Genomic DNA, 22,561 nt, shown 5'->3' with positions numbered 1-22,561 from the left:
GCCACATATCCTTTATTTCCCAGGGGGTGGAAATGGGCAACCTCACAGAGGAATTGAATCATAATGAATTGAAGAAAGAAAAAGCTCCTGAAGTTGGCATTATAACTAATAGGCTTAGGCTCATCCTACTAGTCCTCACTTAGACTCATTCTCATGTAGAAACAAAACGTGATTAATCACCTCAGTAAGTGCAATTTCCAAAAACATCCAGGGAAATCTAGGGTCCAGGTGCAGGACCTTTCCAATCTGAGTTGGATTTTGCCTCCAGGAGAGAGCATGGTTACCAGCCAGCATTTTCATCATCTAAGGGTCAGGTGCCTTGAAGTGTCTGCTGGCACCCAGGGAAGAGCCCCCCAGCTTGCTGTCACAGGACACAGCTGCTCCTTTCCTGGTCAGGTAGCTGGCCTCCCTCCCAGAATGGGACTTGAAGCTGGGCGGGCTGCTTGGGGGCTGCAGAGGAAGAAGGGGGCTGCCAGCAAACCTGCTGACTCAGGCTCCACGAGGGAGCAAGTAACACTGGACTCCTTTCGGCAGTCCGAGAATGGGGTAGGGGCGTCTTCAAAGGATTTCCCTCCCTTCCCAGTGCTTGTCCCTGCTCTCGGTCCGTTTTCTGCTAAGATTTGGGGATTTTCAGGCCTGGAGGGAAAGTCCCTTGGGACGATCATAGAGCGCTAGCACTGGATCAGCCTGGAGAGCGCGGAAGGAAAGGGTCGGTCCGCACAGGGCGCGGGGAAGGCAGGGTGGGGACGCGGTGGAGCCCGCGCTCGTTTGATGAAGGCTTGGAAGTGCAGCGCAGAAGACAGAGGGTGACTAGGAAGACGCGCGAGCCGGGCTGGCCGGCCGGCGGGTGGGGGAGGGGAGGCGGGGAAAGGCGGCTGAGTGGGCCTCTGGAGTGTGTGTGTCTGTGTCAGTGCGTGTGTGTGTGTGTATGTGTGTGTCTGGCGCCTGGCCAGGGTGATTTCCCATAAACCACATGCCCCCAAGTCCTCTCTTAAAAGGCTGTGCCGAGGGCTGGCCAGTGAGGCTCGGCCCGGGGAAAGTGAAAGTTTGCCTGGGTCCTCTCGGCGCCAGAGCCGCTCTCCGCATCCCGGGACAGCGGCGCGGCCCTCGGCCGGGGCGCCCACTCCGCAGCGGCCAGCGAGCGAGCGAGCGAGCGAGGGCGGCCGACGCGCCCGGCCGGGACCCAGCTGCCCGTATGACCGCGCCAGGCGCCGCCGGGCGCTGCCCTCCCACGGTAAGCGGCGGCCGCGGCGCTGGGCCCGGGGGGCTGAGGCGGGGGCTCGGCGGGCGGGGGCTCGGCGGCCAGGCGGCCTGGAGCGGACCCTCGGAGCCGACAGCCTGGGCGCGCCGGCTGCACTGGCCCGGCGTTCCCGCCGCGGACGAAACGCCTTTGCGCACGGACTGGGCCCCTGGCGCCAGGGCGGAGGCCAGTGGCGGCCCTGCAGCTGCACCGGGACTGCCAGGCTTCCCTGGGAAACGGAGGGCTGCACACCCCATTGCACGGAGGTGAACACTGAGCCACCTGCAGGCAGGAGCCCCCGCTCAGCCAGGGTGCCCTGCCTCTCTCCCTACCCACCACCACCAAGGCACGGGCGGAGTGGCTGTGCGCTGAGTGTGTGCCCTCCCCGGTGGGCATCTTCCTTATCGGCCACACACGTGCTTCCAAGGCCCTGCTGGGGAGTGGGCGCTTCTGGGCAGGGAAAGTTCAGGGGGTCAACCAGCTTATGAACGCCAGGGCCTTGCTGGCAGAGGGACGGAGAGGGGCAAGCCACTGCTTGTTCCAGCCCACAGGCAGGAGCTACGGAGGACTTGGGTGGCTGTTTGGGGGTGGGGTGGGGGACTGCAACAGCCGGCAAACAACCCCCCCCATCCCCCCCCACCCCCACCCCCGACCCGGGCTACTTGGGGCTAGCTCAGAATCTCTTTTTCTTGCAAATTCTGGTTTCACGGGTTGGGGAGATTCTGGGCTTTGTGGTGGTTTATGGTGGTTTGCAGTGCTTGAGGAAAATGGAAAGAGGGTTTGGTGTTGCAGAGCTGTGTCCAGGGGCAGGGTCTGCTCCTGACTGCGTAGGGGACGCCCTGCCCCAACTGTGGCAGTAGCAGATGCAGCCATAGAAAGTGAGGGTGGCACTGTTCATGACCAGTCAGTGGACTCATAATGGATTTGCTTCTGAGGAGTCCTGGAAGAAAATGAGAGGGGAAACCTGGGGGGAAAAGAGCAGAAAATTGTTTGGGGGTAGAGGACAGAGGGTTGCAGGTGAGGTGAGAGAGAAAGGGAAGAGTGGGTCCACAGAAAGAAAGTGCCCCACTGAGAGAGAGGAGATAGGGTTGAGAGGGGAAGGGAGAAGGGTTAGCCATAGGCAGAAAGCAAAGCTTCAGGGCTGAAGGGGAGACCACGAGGAAAGAAGAGAAAGACAAGGAGGCTGTGTTTAGACAGGGGAAGTCCAAGGGCCCGGTTCTGCCAGGTCTCTCCAGAGGCCTTGTCGAGGGGGAAGATAAAATGGAATAGGATGGGTGGCAGAGGAGGCTGGACAGCTGGACTGAGGTGTCCTAGCATCTCTGAGCCTGCAGCAGAGATTCCTTCTGAGGGCTGCTCCCCAGGCAGAAGCCAGGGCTGGGGGGTGGAAGAGGCAGTCAGAGGAGAGCCTGCCCAGCCAGATGCAAGCCAGAGTGTTAACCCCCCACTGTCTGTCCAGATCCTCCTGAGGCAGAATGGAGGCCCCGGGTCCAGGGGTATCCCCTTTGGCCACCTTCGAAGTCAGCCTCTCATGTGGTGGCTGCACTCTCCCCACACTGATGCCTGAAATATCATCAAAGCCAGACAGTCCTTGGGGTTAAGCATTGCTCCCACCTTGCTCTCCTCCAGGGAGGTTGTCTTCCTGAGCGGTCCCTTTCATCCATACCATTCACTCCAGACCTTCAGTGGCAGCCAGCCTGGGATAGATACACCGTCTAGTGGCCCAGTTTCCTCCAATCATTCCTGAACCTAAGGTTTCTGAGAACCTGGGCCATTGTTCCCACCCAGGGCAACCTCCCCAACAGAGCCGGAAGTCCCCCCAGCCCCGTGACTGCCGTCCCCCTCTTCCACACTTTCCCTCCTTCAGATCAGCCAGGACCCTCACAGTCCCTGTGCTGAGTGGTATTAAACCATCCTTTGCCTCTTCCTTCCATGCCTCCCACCCCTCTCCTGCCATCAGCTTCTCCCCATCTTTCAAGGCCTCGCTGAGGTCCCTGCTCTCTGCAGTCTCCCTGGTCACCCAGCCAGAGCTGCCTTCTCCTCCCCAGAAGAGCTGGCAAGCATTTGGGCTTTTGGTGATATGTAGATTAGCACATTGTTGTGGGCTGTTTCATAGCCTCCTTGTGTTTTTCCAGTGAGCAACTTATTTGCAGTATTTGTCTCAACATCTGGATTACTGAGGCAAAACCCAGAGTCCAGGATAGTGTCAACCCTCACCCTACCCTGCCAGCATTTCCCTGCATCTGGGGGCATCAGCCGCCAGGAAGCTTGGGAGCTCTCAGGAGGTGACCTCAAGCTGGAGAAAGAAAGCCCAAGAGTCTGTCTGCTTTTGGCTGAAGAAGGAGAGACCTAGGGCCAGGGGTAGGGATGAGGAGACCTCAGTGAAGAGAAGGAAGAGAGGAAGGAACGGGAAAGACAGGGCATCAGGAGCCAGTCCTATCACTCTGGGGCTGAGCAGCTACTGGGCCAGGTGGGTGCTGGGAGAGAAGAGGGGTCTCAGAAAACTTCCCTGCCATGGTAAGAGGTGGCTGGCTGAAGGCAAAGCCTGATGGTGCTCAAATAGGCAGGTGCCAGGCAAGGGATGGCCCATTACTGGCACTGGTGCCTCTGATTAATCAGTTGTGCTCCTTTTGAAACACACACCCAGGGCTCCAAGATGTCTCTGGCAAGGGATGAGTTCTAGTGAAACTGAGTTTAATCCCACAGTTTTTCCCGTGGCAGAGCCAGATCTGCATGGAACCAGGTGGGAGGAAATGCTGGGCCCAGGGGAGCTGTCTCTGGCTTGCCATCTGAAAGCCGGTGCATGAACATGAACTTGAGGGCAGTTCAAAAGGTACTTGGCTCAGTGTTGATGTTGCAGAGACAGAAAAAAATGGGTAGATGCAAGTCCTGCCCTCGAGTTTCCTGTGTCATTAAAATGTAGACTGGTAGGCACACCATCTGTGTCAGTATTAGTTCAATGTGTAGTTAGGTTTGGCTGGCTTAATCTGGGAAGGCTTCTTGTAGAAGGTGACATCTGGGTTGTTTTCATGGGAGAACAAGGTTGTGCTGTGGCTACTAGAAATCCTGGGAAAGCTGGATTTGAGGGATGCTGTATCCTGAGGTAAGGGGCAGAGCCTGTAGCATTGTAGATATGAGGCCTTTGTTTTTCCCCTGTGAGCAGGGCATGGGGATAACTGGGGAGAGTGAGACCTGGGGAGAAATGACACCCTCTCTGTCACAGACATGGCTGGGCTCCCTGCTGTTGTTGGTCTGTCTCCTGGCGAGCAGGAGTATCACCGAGGAGGTGTCGGAGTACTGTAGCCACATGATTGGGACTGGACACCTGCAGTCTCTGCAGCGGCTGGTGAGTGTGTGGCCATGCTGTATTCTACCTTCTCCCCACTGGGGAAATGGAGGCAGGAGACGGGGAGAAGGTCAAAGAGAGCAGCTGCAGGCAGGAAAACAGGGCAGTGCGGGGCATTGCTTGTGGTTCCCACTAGCTCCACCAGTGATACCCTTCACTAACCTTCCCAAAGTTAGGACCTCTGGTCTCCCCAGCTCTGAAGCCCTCTCTGACTCCCCTGCAGGCAGTGGATGGGCTGGCTTCCAGCTGCTTGCCTGGGTTAGTGATTGCCCAGATCAACCACTGATTCTGAAAAGGCTTCTGAGGTCTGCTGTCCCTCAGTGGGATGCCTCCTCTGGGAAGCTAGCCCAGGCGGCCTGCTGTGTCCAGATGTTGCATCTAGCTCCTGGACTCTCATATGTGGCGCCAGTCTGGCATCAGAGCCCCACCCAGATTTGGAGGGGAAGCGCTCGCCTAACTCCCAGCCTTCCACACTCACTTCCCTGGCTCTTGCCCATACCCTGAGGCTGGGATGGCCTGCTCATCTGGGCCATGAAGGAGGCTGTATCTCATTCTAATCAGGCCCATACGTGGTCCAGCCAGGCAGAATCAGGTTGCTGTCATGGCTGCTGTCCTGCTCAGTGGGAATTTACCATCCCTTTGGCCAGCCAGGCAGGGTGGGGCATCACTGGCTAAGGCCAGCTCCAGGGCCCTGAGCTTGGGGCCTGTGGGCTGTGCCTTCTGCCTCTCTTGCCCCAGCACTACTTCTCTTGCATGTAGTTGCTGTAGCAATCCAAGGTAGACCAAGAGCCCCAGCATTCTCAGAGGCTTAAAACCCAGAACTGCTGCTCTGGGGCTAAAGAGGGCTTTAAGGGCATCCAGCTCCAACCCCTACAGGTGTTCAATCCCCAGAGCTTGTCCAGCCTCTGCTTGAATTCCTACCACGACAGGGTGCTCACTACCTCCCAGGGAAGATTATATCCTATATTCTCCTATAGACATCTCTTCCTTAAAACAAATGGGCATTTGTCAGATTTCCTGGGGTGGCAGAAGGAAAGAAGAGACTTCTTTTTCTTCTACAGCCTTCCCCTGGGCATCTGGAAGGCACTGATCTTCTCCTAGACTTGACTCTGTCTTTCCACGTGTGGTTGGCAGGGATGAAATTCAAACCCCAATCCACTCAGAAGCTAAGGTCCCCGTTCTGAAGAAGGCTGAAGGCTGAGTTGAGCTGTAGGTTACCCTGCAATCATTGGCCTGCTCTCTCTTACAGATTGACAGTCAGATGGAGACCTCGTGCCAAATTACCTTTGAGTTTGTAGACCAGGAACAGTTGGTGAGTGATGGCTGTTTACAAAATCCATGCACCAGCCTGCATGCAGCTCCCAGGGTGGGGTGCGTGGGGGAGCACGAAAGCAGCAGAATGCCTACCGCTGGAAAGGGTGAGAGTGCGAGGATCCATGGGTGCTCAACTCTGGGGTGCCAGGATCCAGGGCTCAAGTCCCCTGCCATTCTCTTCTCCTGGCCTGATACATAACAAGCGCTCACTAGGTACCAAGCACTTTGCTAATTTAGTTCTGACAGTACCACTATGTGGTACACCAATACAGTTTATTATCCACAGAGAGGTGAAAGGAGCATAGCTAGTAGGTGCTAGAGGCCTGATTTGAATCCAGGAAGGTTGGCTGTAGGGCTTGAGGCAAATCAATACTTCTTCCAGGTCACATGCTTTGCTTAAGGATGTCACTTCTCTTCACCAGGCCAACCAGCAGGCAGGGAGGCAGTCCAGCCCTTCCTGGACTTGCCCCACACCCAACCAGCCACCGAGTGCTACTGGTTCTGCCTCTCAGCATCTCTGGGTTCTGTCTCCTCCATCCCCACCTTCACCCCTTAATCAGTTGCTTGGACAATTTCAAGAGCCTCCTAACTGGTCTCCCTGCTTCTAGTTCACTAGTTCACTCCGCATCTTACCACCAGGGGAAATTATCTTTTTTTTTTTTTTTTTGAGACGGAGTCTCGCTCTGTCGCCCAGGCTGGAGTGCAGTGGTGCAATCTCGGCTCACTGCAAGCTCCGCCTCCCGGGTTCACGCCATTCTCCTGCCTCAGCCTCTCCGAGTAGCTGGGACTACAGGCGCCCGCCACCACGCCTGGCTAATTTTTTTGTATTTTTAGTAGAGACGGGGTTTCACCGTGGTCTCGATCTCCTGACCTCGTGATCTGCCCGCCTCGGCCTCCCAAAGTGCTGGGATTACAAGCGTGAGCCACCGCACCCGGCCCACCAGGGGAAATTTTCTGAAACGCCAACCTGCTGCCTTTACCTCCCTCTCCCAAAAACATCAGGGCCCCCATCACTCCAGAAGAAAGCCAAGGTTGTCTAGTCTGGGTTACACCAGGTCTAGCCATTCTCCTCCACACAAGCCTGTACACCACCTCCCCATTTCCTGCTCCTTCCTGCCTCCCATCTTTGCACAAGCTCTTCTCAATGACTGTCATGCCTTTCCACCTGCCCCCCAATCATTATTCCACATCTATTCGTCTTTCTGCCTCATGCAAAACTGCCTTGATACCCAGAAGTTGCCCCTGTCTCTGAGCTTACACACACCTGACCCATATGCACCTCTGTTAGGACTGGAGACCACCTCATGGTCCAAAGAATAGCCTCAGTATTTTATTCACTCACTTGCTTGCTCTAGCACTCATGCCTGAACTAGCATTTGCTAGGAACCTACTGGACTAGATGCTGGGGGTAGAGAGCTAAAGCAGAGTGGGTCTTCAAGGCAACTACCACACAGAGGTTATTCTTTGGACCATGAGATAGTCTTCAGCACCCCTATGTCCTGGACAATTTGAAGGGGCCATATGGTAAAAGATTTTTGTGAAAGCAAGCCAAGAGGAAGACAGAAAGAAAGGCAGAGGGAGGTTGCCTGGAGCCCACCTTCCCTATGTACATCCATCGTGATTAAAGTCTCATATTGCAGAAACCCAGAGAGCTCTCTAATCAGAATCCACATTTCCTTCACTCTAGCCCAGTCTCCAGTAGTGCTAGATCCCAAAGAGAGAGAAAGACAGGCAAGCTGAGGGCGGCATTCTCCTCATTGCTGGCGTGGTGTGGTCCCTCCCCTGGGGGAAGGGGGAGAGCAATCTGCAACCCTCCATCTGCTTGGGGTTGGGGGTTCCCAGGCCACTATGGCCAGGCCATAAGCCCCAGGTTCCTGTTTTTCAGAAAGATCCGGTGTGCTACCTTAAGAAGGCATTTCTCTTGGTACAAGACATAATGGAGGACACCATGCGCTTCAGAGATAACACCCCCAATGCCATCGCCATTGTGCAGCTGCAGGAACTCTCGTTGAGGCTGAAGAGCTGCTTCACCAAGGATTATGAAGAGCATGACAAGGTAGGAAGCCCTGAGGCCTGGAGCACTGAGTAAGGGCAGAGGGTGGCTGTGGAGGCACCACTCCATCCACAGGCACAGAGTACATTCGCTCACCTCGCCTCACACCATTGCTTGCTCACTCTCATTCATTTGTCATCCCACCAACCTTTACCAGGCAGGAGGCATGAGGGATCATGCTGGGCCCTGACGATGTCATCATGAGCAACAAATACATGGTCCCACCCCATGCAGCTTATAGTCAAGTGAGCTTGGCAGCTGTTAAACAAACCATGACACCAGTAAACAGAATTACAAACTATAAAGACTGTTCATTCCAACAGCAAGCAGTTATTGTGTATCTAATGTGTACCAGATACTGTTCTAGACACCAGGAAACAGCTGTGATCAAAACAGACAAAAATCCCCACATTCCTGGAACTTGCATTTGGGGGTGGTGGTAGTGGTGGTGAGACAGTTAACAAAATATGTAAGTAAAATATACGATATGTAGCATGGCAATAACAGCATCAGAGAAGAGTAAACCAGGGATGAGAGGACCCGAAGGAGGTGGAGGAGTGAGCTGGGAACAAGAACCTGAAGGGCTCAAGGAGAGCAACAGGGAACTCAGACTTCCATGGAGTTGGGGAAGCAGAGACAAGAAAGGCTTCTGAGTAAGCAAATACTGATTTGAGCTCCAAAGATGAGTAAGAGTTGAAAGCGGTAAAGCTAGAAGAACATTCTGGAACAGGAAAAGCTATGCACAAAGCCCTAGGTAAACAAACAGGAAAGTGCACATTCAGAGACCCAAAGGGTTATCAGCATGGCCAGAGCATGGGAAGTGAAGGAGGGGGAGGAGAGAAGGCGAGAGCCAGATCACCTGTGGTTTTAGAGATGTGGGATTTTGTCTTAAGGGTGAGGGAAGCCGTCGTGAACAGGCATGTGGCTTAATCTCAGGTTATAAGACTGACCTGGTTGCTGTGTGGAGGATAGACCACAGGGGGCAGGAATGGAAGCTGGGAGACCAGCAGAAGGTGCGAGTCCAGGCTAGACACATTGGCAGCTTGGACCAGAGTGGGACAGTGAAGGTGGAGGCAAGTGGACTGGACATATTCCTGTGCGTTTGGGGGCAGAATCAACAAGACTTGTTACATGCAGTGGATGTGAGAAGCTGAGGGAAAGAAAAAGCCAAGGATGGTTTTTCTCTTGAGCACCTGGATATTCCAATGATGCTGAAATGGGGATGATCCATGGGCAGAGCAGGTTTGAGGGAAGACAGTTCAGTCTGTGGCACAGCAGACGTGAGGTGCTCATGAAATGGTGAGTGGAGACGTCGAGCAAGCAGTTAGGTGTGCGGGTCTTGAGTGTGACCGGCAATGCACGGATCTGTGAGGCATGGGGTTCGGCTTATCTGTGAAGCCATGGGACTGGACAGCACTGCCACTGTGAGAAGAGAAGCAGGCCCAGGAACCCAGCATTTGGAGGGCAAGCAGAGGATGGGGGACCTGGCAAGGGGCAGCCTGAAGGTGGGAGGAAAAGAGGGAGAGTGCAGAGTCGAGGCACTGCATTCCAAGATGGAAAAAGGGATGGAACTTCATAAAAGAGTGTTGAGAAATCAAGCAAGGTGAGGGCTAAAATTGTCCATTGGATTTGGCAACGTGTCACAGGTGCCGGATCAGGGTGAATAGAAAGAGAGGAAGTAGAGACACCACTGTGGAAGAACTTGGATCCGAATGGGGGCAGGAAAAGAGATGCAGCTGGAGGGAGTGTGTGATTGAGGGAGGACTTTTTGTTCTGTTTTTGTTGTCGTTGTTGTTTTGAGACAGGGTCTCATTCTGTTACCCAAGCTGAAGTTCAGCAGCGCAATCACAACTCACTGCAGCCCCAACCTCCCAGGCTCAATTGATCCTCTGACTTCAGTCTCCCGAGTAGCTGGGACAACAGGCACACCCCACTATGCTCAGCTATTTTTTGTAGAGATAGGGTTTCGCAATGTTGCCCAGGCTGGTCTCAAACTCCCAGGCTCAAGCGATCTGTCTGCCTTGGCCTCCCAGAGTGCTGGGATTACAAATGTGAGTTACTGTGCCTGGCCAGGAAAACATTTTTAATAAGAGAGGTATTAAATCTGTGGTTTTCCAACATTAAGATTCCTAAGAATCACTTGAGGAATGTGTTGAAAATGCATATTCCTAGGACACACCCCTACAGAGTCTGATACACTGGGTGTAAGAGTGGCTCCAGGGCCGGGCGCGGTGGCTCATGCCTCTAATCCTGGCACTTTGGGAGGCTGAAACAGGTGGATCACCTGAGGTCAGGAGTTCAAGACCAGCCTGCCCAACAAGGTGAAACCACATCTCTACTAAAAATACAAAAATTAGCAGGGGGTGATGGCGCATGCCTGTAATCCCAGCTACTTGGGAGGCTGAGGCAGTAGAATCGCTTGAACCAGGGTGGCGGAGGTTGCAGTGAGCCAAGATCGAAACTCCATCTCAAAATAAATAAATAAATAAAAGACTGACCCCAGGAATCTGCATCTTAAGCAGCTGTCCCACTGATGATTATGACCCCCTTGGATATTCACCTGTAGACAGGTGTGAATGCTGAGGGGCAGGCTCCAGGAGAGAGGGTGGGTGAAGCTAGAGGAGCTAGCTCCCAGCAAGTCTCCGGAGAAGACAGTGGGAGGGATTCGGAGCTCCTGAGGGAGAGTGAGAGTGAAACTCCATCTCAAAAAAAAAAAAAAAAGTTTACCCGATAGACGTATGAATGAGAAAACTGGGCTCAGCTCCATCACTCACCAGCTAGGAGGCAGTGACCAAATTAACTGCCGGAATCTCACTCTGTCTCCCAGGCTGGAGTGCAGTGGTGCCATCTCAGCTCACTGCAACCTCTGCCTCCCAGGTTCAAGCAATTCTCCTGCCTCAGCCTCCCGAGTAGCTGGGATTACAGGCACGCACCACCATGCCCAGCAAATTTTTGTCTTTTTAGCTGGGATTACAGGAACGTGCCACCATGCCTGGCTAATTTTTGTCTTTTTAGTAAAGACAGGGTTTCACCATGTTGGTCAGGCTGATCTCGAACTCCTGACCTCGTGATCAGCCTGCCTCAGCCTCCCAACTTGCTGGGATTACAGGCGTTAGCCACCGTGCCCGGCCTATCTGGTAAACATTTCTTAAGGGCTGACTGTGCACAGGCCAGGGGGATGCGGCAATGCCTTCAAGGACTTCACAGCTTAGAAAAGCCCATGTTTCTTCCCTGTGAAGCTCAGTTTAAGGAAAAACAGGAAAAACTTGGTATCTGTGATTCAGTGGCAGTTAGGCCCTGGATGAAGCTGTGAGCATGCATGGCATGACCTTGTGTGAAAGGAGAGGTGGGCCCGGGAGTGAACCCTGAGGGATGGCAGCATTTGGACATCAGGAGGAGAAGGGGAGCTTGGTAAGGAGACAGAAAGAGCAGCTTGAGAGGTGGGAGAAGACCCAGGATGATGCAGCTTCTCAGAGCTCCAGTGGGTGTAGGAGACCGGGGCCCCTTGAGCAGCACGGAAGACAGGGCTGGGACCTCCTCAGCCCTCCCTCCAAGACACACTAACACCAGCAAAGGACCCACATGCCTGGCGGCTACCCCATTCCCTTCTCCACACCACAGCTCAATGATTTTTCTCAAACTCAACTCTTACCATGCCACCGCCCACCCCTAACACCCCTTCAGATGTTTTCCCTTTGCTCTGTGGACAAAACTAAAAGTTCTGGTCTTGGCCCATGAGGCCCTCAAGACCTGGCCCTTGCTAACCTCTCTCCATTTGCATCTCTTGCCACGCTCCTCCTAGATGGTGGACCAGCCTTCTTTTAGTCTTTGGGCTTTTCATGCATTTTCTTGCCTCAGGACTTTTGCACAGTCTGTTCTTGCAGCCTGGACAGCTCTCTGGAATCCCATCTCTTTCCTGGTTTCTCTTGCTCATCTTTTAGTTGATTCCTTGGGGAACTTCTCCCTGAACACTTGTTTAGTTCCCCTTGTTGCACACCATCGGATGGCCCAGTACTTATTCACAGGACTCATTGCACTTGTAACAATGTGTTTAGTCCCTACTGGATTGCTGGTCTCAGTGTCCAACTCAGCCAGGAACCACCTCTCTCTTGTTCATTGCATGATTCCCAGGTAATTACCATATGCCTGGCACATAAACATATGTTGAATGGGTCTGTGAATAAATGACATATCTCATAACCTCAGGACTCATTCTGCTGCAAACCAGGGGAAAGGGGAGGGAGGAAACAAAAGGGAAAAAGAAGACAGATGTGAGAAAGGCCAAGGGAATTTGACAAACAAGACGGAGACACGGGGCCAATGGTCATGCTCACAAAAGGGGGCCCTGATCTCCTTCCAGGCCTGCGTCCGAACTTTCTATGAGACACCTCTCCAGTTGCTGGAGAAGGTCAAGAATGTCTTTAATGAAACAAAGAATCTCCTTGACAAGGACTGGAATATTTTCAGCAAGAACTGCAACAACAGCTTTGCTGAATGCTCCAGCCAAGGTAAGCATGGCAGGGGCCAGCAAGTGTGTAGGGGTGGTAGCATATGGAATGGGGATTGGGAGGTGAGATGTGAAGCTGGGGGGACCCCTGGGGAGGCAGCCTGGCTGCTACTCGTGTTCCTGTGTGCATGAATGTGCTTGTTCCGTGTACATATGTGGCTTCACGTACCTCTGGTCCTGGGCATATGTCTTTTCTGACATGTGCGTGCATGCACACCTACATATGTCTGCATGTGGCAGCATCAAGAAGGATCACGCTGGTGCCTTGAGATTAGGGAGTGGAAATGGGAGCCTGTCTTGGGAGCCCTGTAGGTATGGAAGCTTTCCCCACTGGCTCTGCAGGCTGGCTGAACGTGTGGGGGGTTCTGTGGAGACAGCTGACACCCATCTGGGAGTCAGGGCCCTTGCTCCAGGAGCTCTGCTGCGAATCACCGTGACACCCTGGCTCCAGAAGTCCCCAGGATGCCTTGGGCGTTTCCTCAAGGGACAAGGCTGGATTTGAAGTCTGAGCATCATTGGAACTCCCAGGGCTGGCTCAGCTGCATACATGTGTACACTGCGTGTCCTCGTCTCTGCGTCTCGTGCCACACGTGCCCTCCTACATTCAACCTTGCTTCCCAAGGCAGGGTCTAGGGCCCTGCAACCTGCCAGTGGCCAAGTCCAGTCTCGTTGCTTCAATCCCAAGACCTTAAGCCTTGGCTGCATTCTAGCCCCAGCCTGTTCCTGCCTGTGGCTGTGGCTGTGTGGCTCTTGGCTATGCATGAAACCAGTGTCTCTGGGGCTTGATGTTGTCTTGTGTTGGTCCGGAAGGCAACTGTTCAACCTCCTGACCTGGCTGCTGCTCATCCCTAGCTTGGCCTGTGGCCAGTGGGAACCCCTGCATGGGCTGTTCTCTTATCTTCCTTCTCCCCAACCCCCAGTGTGTGCATCTCAACCCTGCTCTTTGTCGCTGCTCATGAGACCCTGCATACGGCACCTTCCCTGTGTCATGAGCACCCACTCTAGTCCCATCCTCTTCTCAGCCCCAGGGCTGAACTAAGAGATGAGGGCCCCCCAGACTCACATTCCCCTCTCCCCCTGCTCTGGGAAAGCTGTGCTGGAGGCTAGTGACTCTATCTCCTCCCCATCTTTCTCTCTCCCTCTCTCTGTGGTTCTTTCAGATGTGGTGACCAAGCCTGATTGCAACTGCCTGTACCCCAAAGCCATCCCTAGCAGTGACCCAGCCTCTGTCTCCCCTCATCAGCCCCTCGCCCCCTCCATGGCCCCTGTGGCTGGCTTGACCTGGGAGGACTCTGAGGGAACTGAGGGCAGCTCCCTCTTGCCTGGTGAGCAGCCCCTGCACACAGTGGATCCAGGCAGTGCCAAGCAGCGGCCACCCAGGAGCACCTGCCAGAGCCTTGAGCCGCCAGAGACCCCGGTTGTCAAGGACAGCACCATCGGTGGCTCACCACAGCCTCGCCCCTCTGTCGGGGCCTTCAACCCCGGGATGGAGGATATTCTTGACTCTGCAATGGGCACTAATTGGGTCCCAGAAGAAGCCTCTGGAGAGGCCAGTGAGATTCCGGTACCCCAAGGGACAGAGCTTTCCCCCTCCAGGCCAGGAGGGGGCAGCATGCAGACAGAGCCCGCCAGACCCAGCAACTTCCTCTCAGCATCTTCTCCACTCCCTGCATCAGCAAAGGGCCAACAGCCGGCAGATGTAACTGGTACCGCCTTGCCCAGGGTGGGCCCCGTGAGGCCCACTGGCCAGGACTGGAATCACACCCCCCAGAAGACAGACCATCCATCTGCCCTGCTCAGAGACCCCCCGGAGCCAGGCTCTCCCAGGATCTCATCACCGCGCCCCCAAGGCCTCAGCAACCCCTCCACCCTCTCTGCTCAGCCACAGCTTTCCAGAAGCCACTCCTCGGGCAACATGCTGCCCCTTGGGGAGCTGGAGGGCAGGAGGAGCACCAGGGATCGGAGGAGCCCCGCAGAGCCAGAAGGAGGACCAGCAAGTGAAGGGGCAGCCAGGCCCCTGGCCCGTTTTAACTCCGTTCCTTTGACTGACACAGGCCATGAGAGGCAGCCCGAGGGATCCTCCAGCTCGCAGCTCCAGGACTCTGTCTTCCACCTGCTGGTGCCCAGTGTCATCCTGGTCTTGCTGGCCGTCGGAGGCCTCTTGTTCTACAGGTGGAGGCGGCGGGTGAGCAGATCCCCATGAGGAAGAAGAGCGCGTTACTTAGGGCAGGGGCAGAGCCTGGCGGGGGTGCGGGTGGGGGGACAGCTCGGGTGCGGCCTGAGTTCTTCAGACACAGAGAGATAGGGGCTGGCTCAGCACAGAGGATGAGAGGTGGAAATGGAGGATCACTTCGAGAATTGGGAAGGCTCAAGCCACAAGGTCAATGGGAAGGAACTGGAGCAGAAGGGAGCGGGAGAGAATATTCATGGGCTGACAGCAGGATGACATCCAGACGGGCAGGGAGCTGGAGGAGGAGAGCAATGCTGTGTGAGCGTGTCAGGGCGGGTGTACACTGGGAGCTCCGCAGAGCCCGGGGCAGGAGGACCCATAGGGAACAGCCTGCAAGGGCATGGGGAGAGGAGAAGGGACACCATCAGCAGAGAGACCTCACAAATCTCCCTTGGGCCCCTGGCTGATCCCCACTTTTGGGAAGCTGGGAGGACTCTTGCAACTCTCTCATAAATACCTGGGGCAGCCCTTACTGCGGATGGGGACACCGCCCCCCCACACTCCCCCAGCTCCTCAGTGAGATGCTCTTTCCTGTCCTCAGAGCCGTCAAGAGCCTCAGAGAGCGGATTCTCCCTTGGAGCAGCCAGAGGGCAGGTGAGAGCTTGAGGTGGGGCTCTGGGAGGCACTGGGGGCCTGGCTTGGGATCTATTTCCCTTCTTCGTGGTGGTGGGCCTCTCCTGCTTGCTCTGAGGAAATGGAGCTGCGGAACAGGATGGGGGAGAGAAGAAGGGCCTCTGTCCTTTCCCAGATATCTGGGCTTTTTCCTGATTTCTCCATAGGGTTAGACAGTTCTGGGTCTTTTCAATCTGAGAGGGCCTAGAGCATGTGTGGGGCTTAGGGGTAAACTTACGGGGTCCCCTTATTCCCCTGCTCCTGCTGATGTCTAATGCCAGCCCTGTGCTCTGCCTGCAGCCCCCTGACTCAGGATGACAGACAGGTGGAACTGCCAGTGTAGAGGGAATTCTAAGGTAAGATTCTGATTTTGATCTCCACTCCTAAAACTTACCTATACCCTTTTCCAGTCACCCTCACCTGTTGGTGACACCAATTCCCCTGAGGCCCCCACACTGACTCCCATGCCTCTCTCCGGTTCCCTTTACATACATCACCAGCCAGGTCCAGCCACCCTTTCCTTTCCAGGTCCTCAGCTATCCCCCTGCCCCTCCTTTCCATCCACCCCCGCTGAGGCCAGGGACTATTACTTCTGCATTGGGCTTCTAGTGTTGCTGCCACCTTTGACCTCAGAGCAACTAAACCCGCCTTTTTCAAATGTGGCCTTTATAAGATCTTTACCCTCCTGGAGAATCTTCAGTAGCTCTGTGTGGCAGCCACTGCAAGCCCTATATTCTTGGCTTGGCTGCCAAGCCCCTCCAACAGCAGCTGCTTGCCAGATCGCCACCCCCCCACCATTTGACCCTCCTCCCCAGCTGAGGTCAGTTCTGCTTCCTTGCTTTTAGGATCATGTTGACATAGAACCTGAGTCTTAGAAGGGCTCTCAGGGGTCATTTGGCCCTGGGTTCCACCCCAAAGGGACTGCCCCTCTCCATGTCCCCAACAGGGAGCCAGCCAGCTGGCTGTCACACACTCCCAGTTCCAGGCCAGCTCCCTGCCTGGCCACGGCCCATGCCATCTTCCAGTCAGACTGGGAGAAACGTCTTCCTCATGTGAGGCAAAACTGGCTTCCCTGCCCCCTCCATACTGCTCCTCCCTCCTGTTCTCAGGAAAACCCTCAGATATTTCAAGTCAGGTATCCATGTCCCCTTTGAGAATTCTCTAAGCTGAGTATGGCCAAGCCCCTCAAACGTTCCTTATATGATATGGTTTTCAGACCCCTCACCATCCTGGACACACTCGTTTGTCAATGTCCCTCTGAAAATGTGGCGCCCAGCCCCGGACACAGTACTCCAGATGTCTGACCAGCTCAGAGAGAGTACAGTGGGACTGTTACCTTCCTTGATATGGACAGTATTCTTCTATTTGTGCAGATTAAGATTGCATTAGTTTTTTTCTTAACAACTGCATCATACTGTTGTCATATGTTGAGCTTGTGGTCTATTAAAACCCCTAGTTCCATTTCCCATAAACCTCTGTCAAGCCAGACCATCTCCACCCTGTACTTGGACAACTTAACTTTTTTAACCAAAGTGCAGTTTATATTCACCTTTGTTAAAGCCACCTTGTTGGTTTCTGCCCATCACCCGAACCTATTGAAGTTGTTTGAAACCCTAATTCTGTCATCTCCGTAGCCCTGCCAATTGTGGCTCCTGCACGTTGATGAGTGCCTGCTGTTGTCTTTGCCCATGTTGTTGATGTAGCTGTGACCCTATTGTTCCTCACCCCTGCCCCCCCCAACCCCAGCTGGCCCACGTCTTCCCCCTCCCACCCAAGCCCACAGCCAGCCCATCAGGAAGCCTTCCTGGCTTCTCCACAACCTTCTGACTGCTCCTTTCAGTCATGCCCCTCCTGCTCTTTTGTATTTGGCTAATAGTATATCAATTTGCACTTATTTGGATGTTGTTTTCATATTTTTAAAAATCTTATTTTATATGTATTGTACATTCCACATCCCTAAGATTGTAAGCCCGTTGAGGGCAGGGACTGTCCTCCACTTTTTTTGTGTTTCTTTTTCCATCCTGGGTTCTACTAAGAGAGGGCCTCTCCACATTTGCCAAACATGCAATAAATGTTGACTGACTGACTTCAGGGCTGACTCACGGACTGACCCTGGCCAGTAGTCTCTAACTGACCAGCCTCTAGCTGACCAGTTAACCAGCTAACTGACTAACTCTGACTGACTGGCTGACCAGCTGGCTGGGTGAATGACTAACCAACCAACTATCTTGGTAACTGCCTAACTGGCCGGCTGTTGCTTGGGGAGCCCATTGAGCAACTGACTAGCTGATTGCCTGACTAACTGGCTGGTTGGCTGACTAGCTGGGGTGACCCAGTCAAGTTTCCAGTCACACCCTTTACCAAGTGCAAGCCAGTGCCGCAGGGCACTCCCATGTGTGGAGTGACAGGTCTGGGCCCCTTCTAGAGAGAGAGGGAATTTGGCAAATGCTCAAAACCAGGGGAACCTATTTAGACAAGAGCCAGCAGTAACAACATATCTGGAATCCTGGGGTCTACCTTGTCAGTGGGGTGGGCTAAGATGGGTAAGTGGGTCAGCTGGGGCACTGGCAAGACTGTGAAATGATCCAGGCCTCCTCAGAACTGGTGGCTGGTGGCTCAGTGCCACAACACCCTTCCCACTGGTTGCCTGTCCCCAAACCCCTTGCCGTGGTCTTGGCCCTCTGTCCCACCCCTCTACACACCCATCCTCCTTTCCCCACTTGCTTATTCTCAGGCCCGTCCCAAGCTTTCCTCTTCCCCCTCAAGATTTCGCTTGGAGAGGGAATCCGGGACAGGGGCTACATCCAGACCCCATTTGGCCCAGCAGGTCCAGCCCTAAGGTGGTCTCCAGGCCAGGCACCAGTGGCCTTGGAGAGATTGAGTGCCAGCCCCTAGACTGACTGCTGCTGTGATTTGAGAAGTGAGAGAGGGAAACATAGAGGCGGAGACTGAGACAGGGACTCAGAGCCACAGAAAATGCAGACACCAGCACCTCAGCCCTAAGCAGCTAGGAGATGGGGCAGCAGGCTGGAACTCACCCACTGGGTCCTTCTCCCCTCCTGGGCCCTAGCTGGACCTGTGGCCTGGCTGTACCCAGCATGGCTCATGTCCAGTTTATGGTTCCCCTTCTTTCCCTCTAGAGCATGGGAATGGGCAGGGAGCCAGAGGCTGTGGTTCCATCTTCCCTCCTTACCCAGTAGGGCCTATGGATGTTAGGGAGGGAGGCTCCACACAAGGTCCAAAGTCAAACTGTTGGATGGGGTCCAGGGGATTTCTGCTCTGGGAACAAAGCGTCCTGAGGATGCTGGGCAAGAGGACAAGGATGGGGGTGGAGGGGGAGAGGACAAGGCCCTGACTCCCATGGATGATGCGGGGCAAGGCCCTCGGCCCATCCAGGAGGGGCTGGGTTGCTTAGGGGTGGCGTGCCAAATGACAGTGTGGGAATTTCCTTGTCCCAGCACTGCCTCTAGACTTTTCCTCTCTGGCCCAAGTTCTTCCTCTTCAGCTATCTCTGCCCTACTATCTTGAATATCATATGTGATGCCCCTCTGATGAATGCTGTGGAGGTGGAAATGAAAGATTCTTCTTTGCTAGTGTTAGCAGGAATCACTCTTTGTTTACTGGACCAAGGCCAACGAGATGACCTTGCCTGAGGAGGGGTCCAAAGACATTCAAGTGCCCACTTCGATCCTCATCAGAGCCCTCTGCTTGAGCAGTAACCCCTCTTCCCAGCCCTGCTCAGACCTCTCCCGGGCCCCGTTATCTTCCACTGAGGCTCTGATTCCCCAGGAGGAGGTAGGAGGTGAGGCCAGTTTGGCCAGAGGCCTGGGCTGGTGCCAGCGAAAGCCGCCTGGTCTCTCTGTGGTGTCTGGAAAGGCCAGGGAAGGGAGGAGAGGAAGTCCCGCCTGCAGCACCGCCAGCAGCCCACAGGAATGCCACACTTCCCAATCCATGTCCTCAACGACCCTCCCCGCACTCCCATCTGCTGACTAGCCTTTCTTTCTCTCCCACAGCTGGACGCACAGGACAGTCTCTCCGTGGCAGGAGACATTATGGGGCGTCCACCACCACCCCTCCCTGGCCATCCTTCTGGAATGTGGTCTGCCCTCCACCAGAGCTCCTGCCTGCCAGGACTGGACCAGAGCAGCCAGGCTAGGGCCCCTCTGTCTCAACCCGCAGACCCTTGACTGAATGAGAGAGGCCAGAGGATGCTCCCCATGCTGCCACTATTTATTGTGAGCCCTGGAGGCTCCCATGTGCTTGAGGAAGGCTGGCGAGCCCGGCTCAGGACCCTCTTCCCTCAGGGGCTGCACCCTCCTCTCACTCCCCTCCATGCCGGAACCCAGGCCAGGGACCCACCGGCCTGTGGTTTGTGGGAAAGCAGGGTGGACGCTGAGGAGTGAAAGAACCCTGCACCCAGAGGGCCTGCCTGGTGCCAAGGGATCCCAGCCTGGACAGGCATGGACCTGTCTCCAGAAAGAGGAGCCTGAAGTTCGTGGGGCGGGACGGCGTAGGCCTGATTTCCCGTAGAGGTGTGCAGCCTGAGAGACGGGAAGAGGAGGCCTCTGGACCTGCTGGTCTGCCCTGACAGCCTGAAGGGTCTACATCCTCGGCTCACCTAAGTGCCCTGTGCTGGTTGCCAGGCGCAGAGGGGAGGCCAGCCCTGCCCTCAGGACCTGCCTGACCTGCCAGTGATGCCAAGAAGGGGATCAAGCACTGGCCTCTACTCCTCCTCCTTCCAGCACCTGCCAGAGCTTCACCAGGAGGCCAAGCAGAGGCTCCCCTCATGAAGGAAGCCATTGCACTGTGAACACTGTACCTGCCTGCTGAACAGCCTGCCCCCGTCCATCCATGAGCCAGCATCCGTCCGTCCTCCACTCTCCAGCCTCTCCCCAGCCTCCTGCACTGAGCTGGCCTCACCAGTCGACTGAGGGAGCCCCTCAGCCCTGACCTTCTCCTGACCTGGCCTTTGACTCCCCGGGGTGGAGTAGGGTGGGAGAACCTCCTGGGCCGCCAGCCAGAGCCGGTCTTTAGGCTGTGTTGTTCACCCAGGTTTCTGCATCTTGCACTTTGACATTCCCAAGAGGGAAGGGACTAGTGGGAGAGAGCAAGGGAGGGGAGGGCACAGACAGAGAGGCTGCAGGGCGAGCTCCGACTGGAGATGGGCCTTTGAAATATAGGTATGCCCCTGAGGTTGGGGGAGGGTCTGCACTCCCAAACCCCAGCCCAGTGTCCTTTCCCTGCTGCCGACAGGAACCTGGGGCTGAGCAGGTTATCCCTGTCAGGAGCCCTGGGCTGGGCTGCATCTCAGCCCCATCTGCATGGCACCCAGCTTCCATCCACTTCTCACCCTTCTTTCCTCCTGACCTTGGTCGGCAGTGATGACTTCCAGCTCTCACCTACCCCCTCCACCATCACCTCTAACCAGGCAAGCCAGGGTGGGAGGGCAGTCAGGAGAGACAGGCCTCAGCTTCCAATGCCTAGAGGGCCTCCACTTCGAGGCCAGCCCGTGGTGGTGGCTCTGAGGCCTAGGCAATGGGCGACAGGGCTGCCAGTTGCCCCGGGCTCCTTTGTGCTGCTGTGTGCCTCCTCTCCTGCCGCCCTGGGTCCTCCTAGCGGAGGAGACCCTGCCCTACCTGGCCGCTGGGCCCATGACTTTCCCTTCCTGCCCAGGAAAGTGAGGGTCTGCTGGCCCCACCTTCCCTGTCCTGATGCTGACAGCTTAGGGAAGGGCAGTGAACTTGCATATGGGGCTTAGCCTTCACAGCCTCTATATTTGATGCTAGAAAACACATATTTTTAAATGGAAGAAAAAAAAAAAAACAAAAAAAGGCATTCCGCCTTCATCCCCCTACCTTAAACATAATATTTTAAAGGTCAAAAAAGCAATCCAACCCACTGCAGAAGCTCTTTTTGAGCACTTGGTGGCATCAGAGCAGGAGGAGCCCCAGAGCCATCTCTGGTGTCCCCCCAGGCTACCTGCTCAGGAACCCCTTCTGTTCTCTGAGAAGTCGAGAGAGGACATTGGCTCACGCACTGTGAGATTTTGTTTTTATACTTGGAAGTGGTGAATTATTTTATATAAAGTCATTTAAATATCTATTTAAAAGATAGGAAGCTGCTTATATATTTAATAATAAAAGAAGTGCACAAGCTGCCATGTGAGTCATGGGAAAGTTGCTTTTGGGGTGTGGGTGGCAAACATCAGGGTGGGTGGGCAGCAGTTGCTGGATGAACCCCAGCTCAGAGAACCTTTTTCCACAAAACACAGGGGAGGAAGGTTCTCTCCAACTTTCAGTCTTGTTACCAAAACCTCCTGTATTATTGCTGTCCCAAACACATTCATCTGCATATCTGCTCGTATTGGGCAGAAAGTGGCCAAAACTCAGGCCTGGTCACTGGCCCCTGCTCCTGCCCAGCCTAGCCCAGCCTGGGAAAATGGCTGGTTGGGCTCTGTCCAAGGGCCCCGGGGGCCTGCAAGGATAAGGCTCCTTGACTGCTGAGCCCTGCTGACCAGGGCAAAGGTTGCTGGCTAGGTCCTTGCAGGCTCTGAGGTGAATGAGTCCTGTTTCCAGGCTGGGAAGTGAGTGTGGTTAGCAGGGGAGAGCCAGGAATTTGTGTGAGGGCCGCCATTTGGGCTTGATCTTGCTACTGGAGCTGGAGAGGAGACTGAGGGTGTGGCTTTCCATGGGGAGAGGGGTGTTAGGCAGGGCCAGAGGAGTTGAAGGCCCAAACATACACCCTGGGCAAAGCTATGACAAGAGGGGCCTCCCCATCCCCAAGGGTGTGGTAGACAGCTTTGGATTAGTAGTTCCCAACACTGGCTTCCAGGAGAATCACCTGGGTTGTTTAAAAAAAAAATACTGATCCCTGAGCCCCACCCTAGATCAACAAAATCGAATCTTAGGGGCGAGGCTCAAGCACCAGATGTCAGAACTTTTAAAAGACATCTCAGGTGATTCCAATGTGATCCAGGCTAAGAAGTACCTAGAGCTGCACTGTCAGGTAGGGTGGCTATTTAAGTTTAAATTAATTAGAATGAAATAAAAGTAAACATTCGGTTCCTTACCTATACTACCCACATGTCAAGGGCTCAGTAACTACATGTGGCTACCATGTTGGACAGCACAGAAATACAACATTTGCATCATTCCAGAAATTCTACTGGGCAGTGCTACCCCAAAGATTAGGTCCTTGGACTTAGGGACCAAGGATACAGGGCCAAGATTGGCATCAAGCAAATTTGACCAGGGGCTAGGTGT

General features: G+C 54.8%; 1 protein-coding gene across 2 annotated transcripts; it reads left to right on the top strand.

Annotated features, from left to right (window-relative positions):
* The first annotated feature begins 1,020 nt into the window (after window positions 1-1,020).
* CSF1 (colony stimulating factor 1) lies at window positions 1,021-21,457 on the top strand. Of its 2 annotated transcripts, none has more exons than XM_032155072.2 (9): window positions 1,021-1,234; window positions 4,461-4,583; window positions 5,833-5,895; window positions 7,783-7,953; window positions 12,311-12,458; window positions 13,618-14,642; window positions 15,229-15,281; window positions 15,600-15,655; window positions 19,313-21,457. In XM_032155072.2, the coding sequence occupies exons 1-8, from the start codon at window positions 1,196-1,198 to the stop codon at window positions 15,640-15,642; spliced, it is 1,665 nt and encodes a 554-aa protein (XP_032010963.1). In that variant the 5' UTR covers window positions 1,021-1,195; the 3' UTR covers window positions 15,643-15,655; window positions 19,313-21,457. The 2 variants fall into 2 exon arrangements, with proteins under 2 accessions (XP_032010963.1, XP_032010964.1); XM_032155073.2 differs by lacking the exon at window positions 19,313-21,457 and adding an exon at window positions 16,516-17,193.
* Window positions 21,458-22,561: the final 1,104 nt, after the last annotated feature.

Source organism: Hylobates moloch, unplaced genomic scaffold (genome assembly GCF_009828535.3).
Source record: "Hylobates moloch isolate HMO894 unplaced genomic scaffold, HMol_V3 SCAFFOLD_5, whole genome shotgun sequence".
Classification (NCBI taxonomy): domain Eukaryota; kingdom Metazoa; phylum Chordata; class Mammalia; order Primates; family Hylobatidae; genus Hylobates; species Hylobates moloch.
This window is presented reverse-complemented; position numbering and strand designations above follow the sequence as displayed.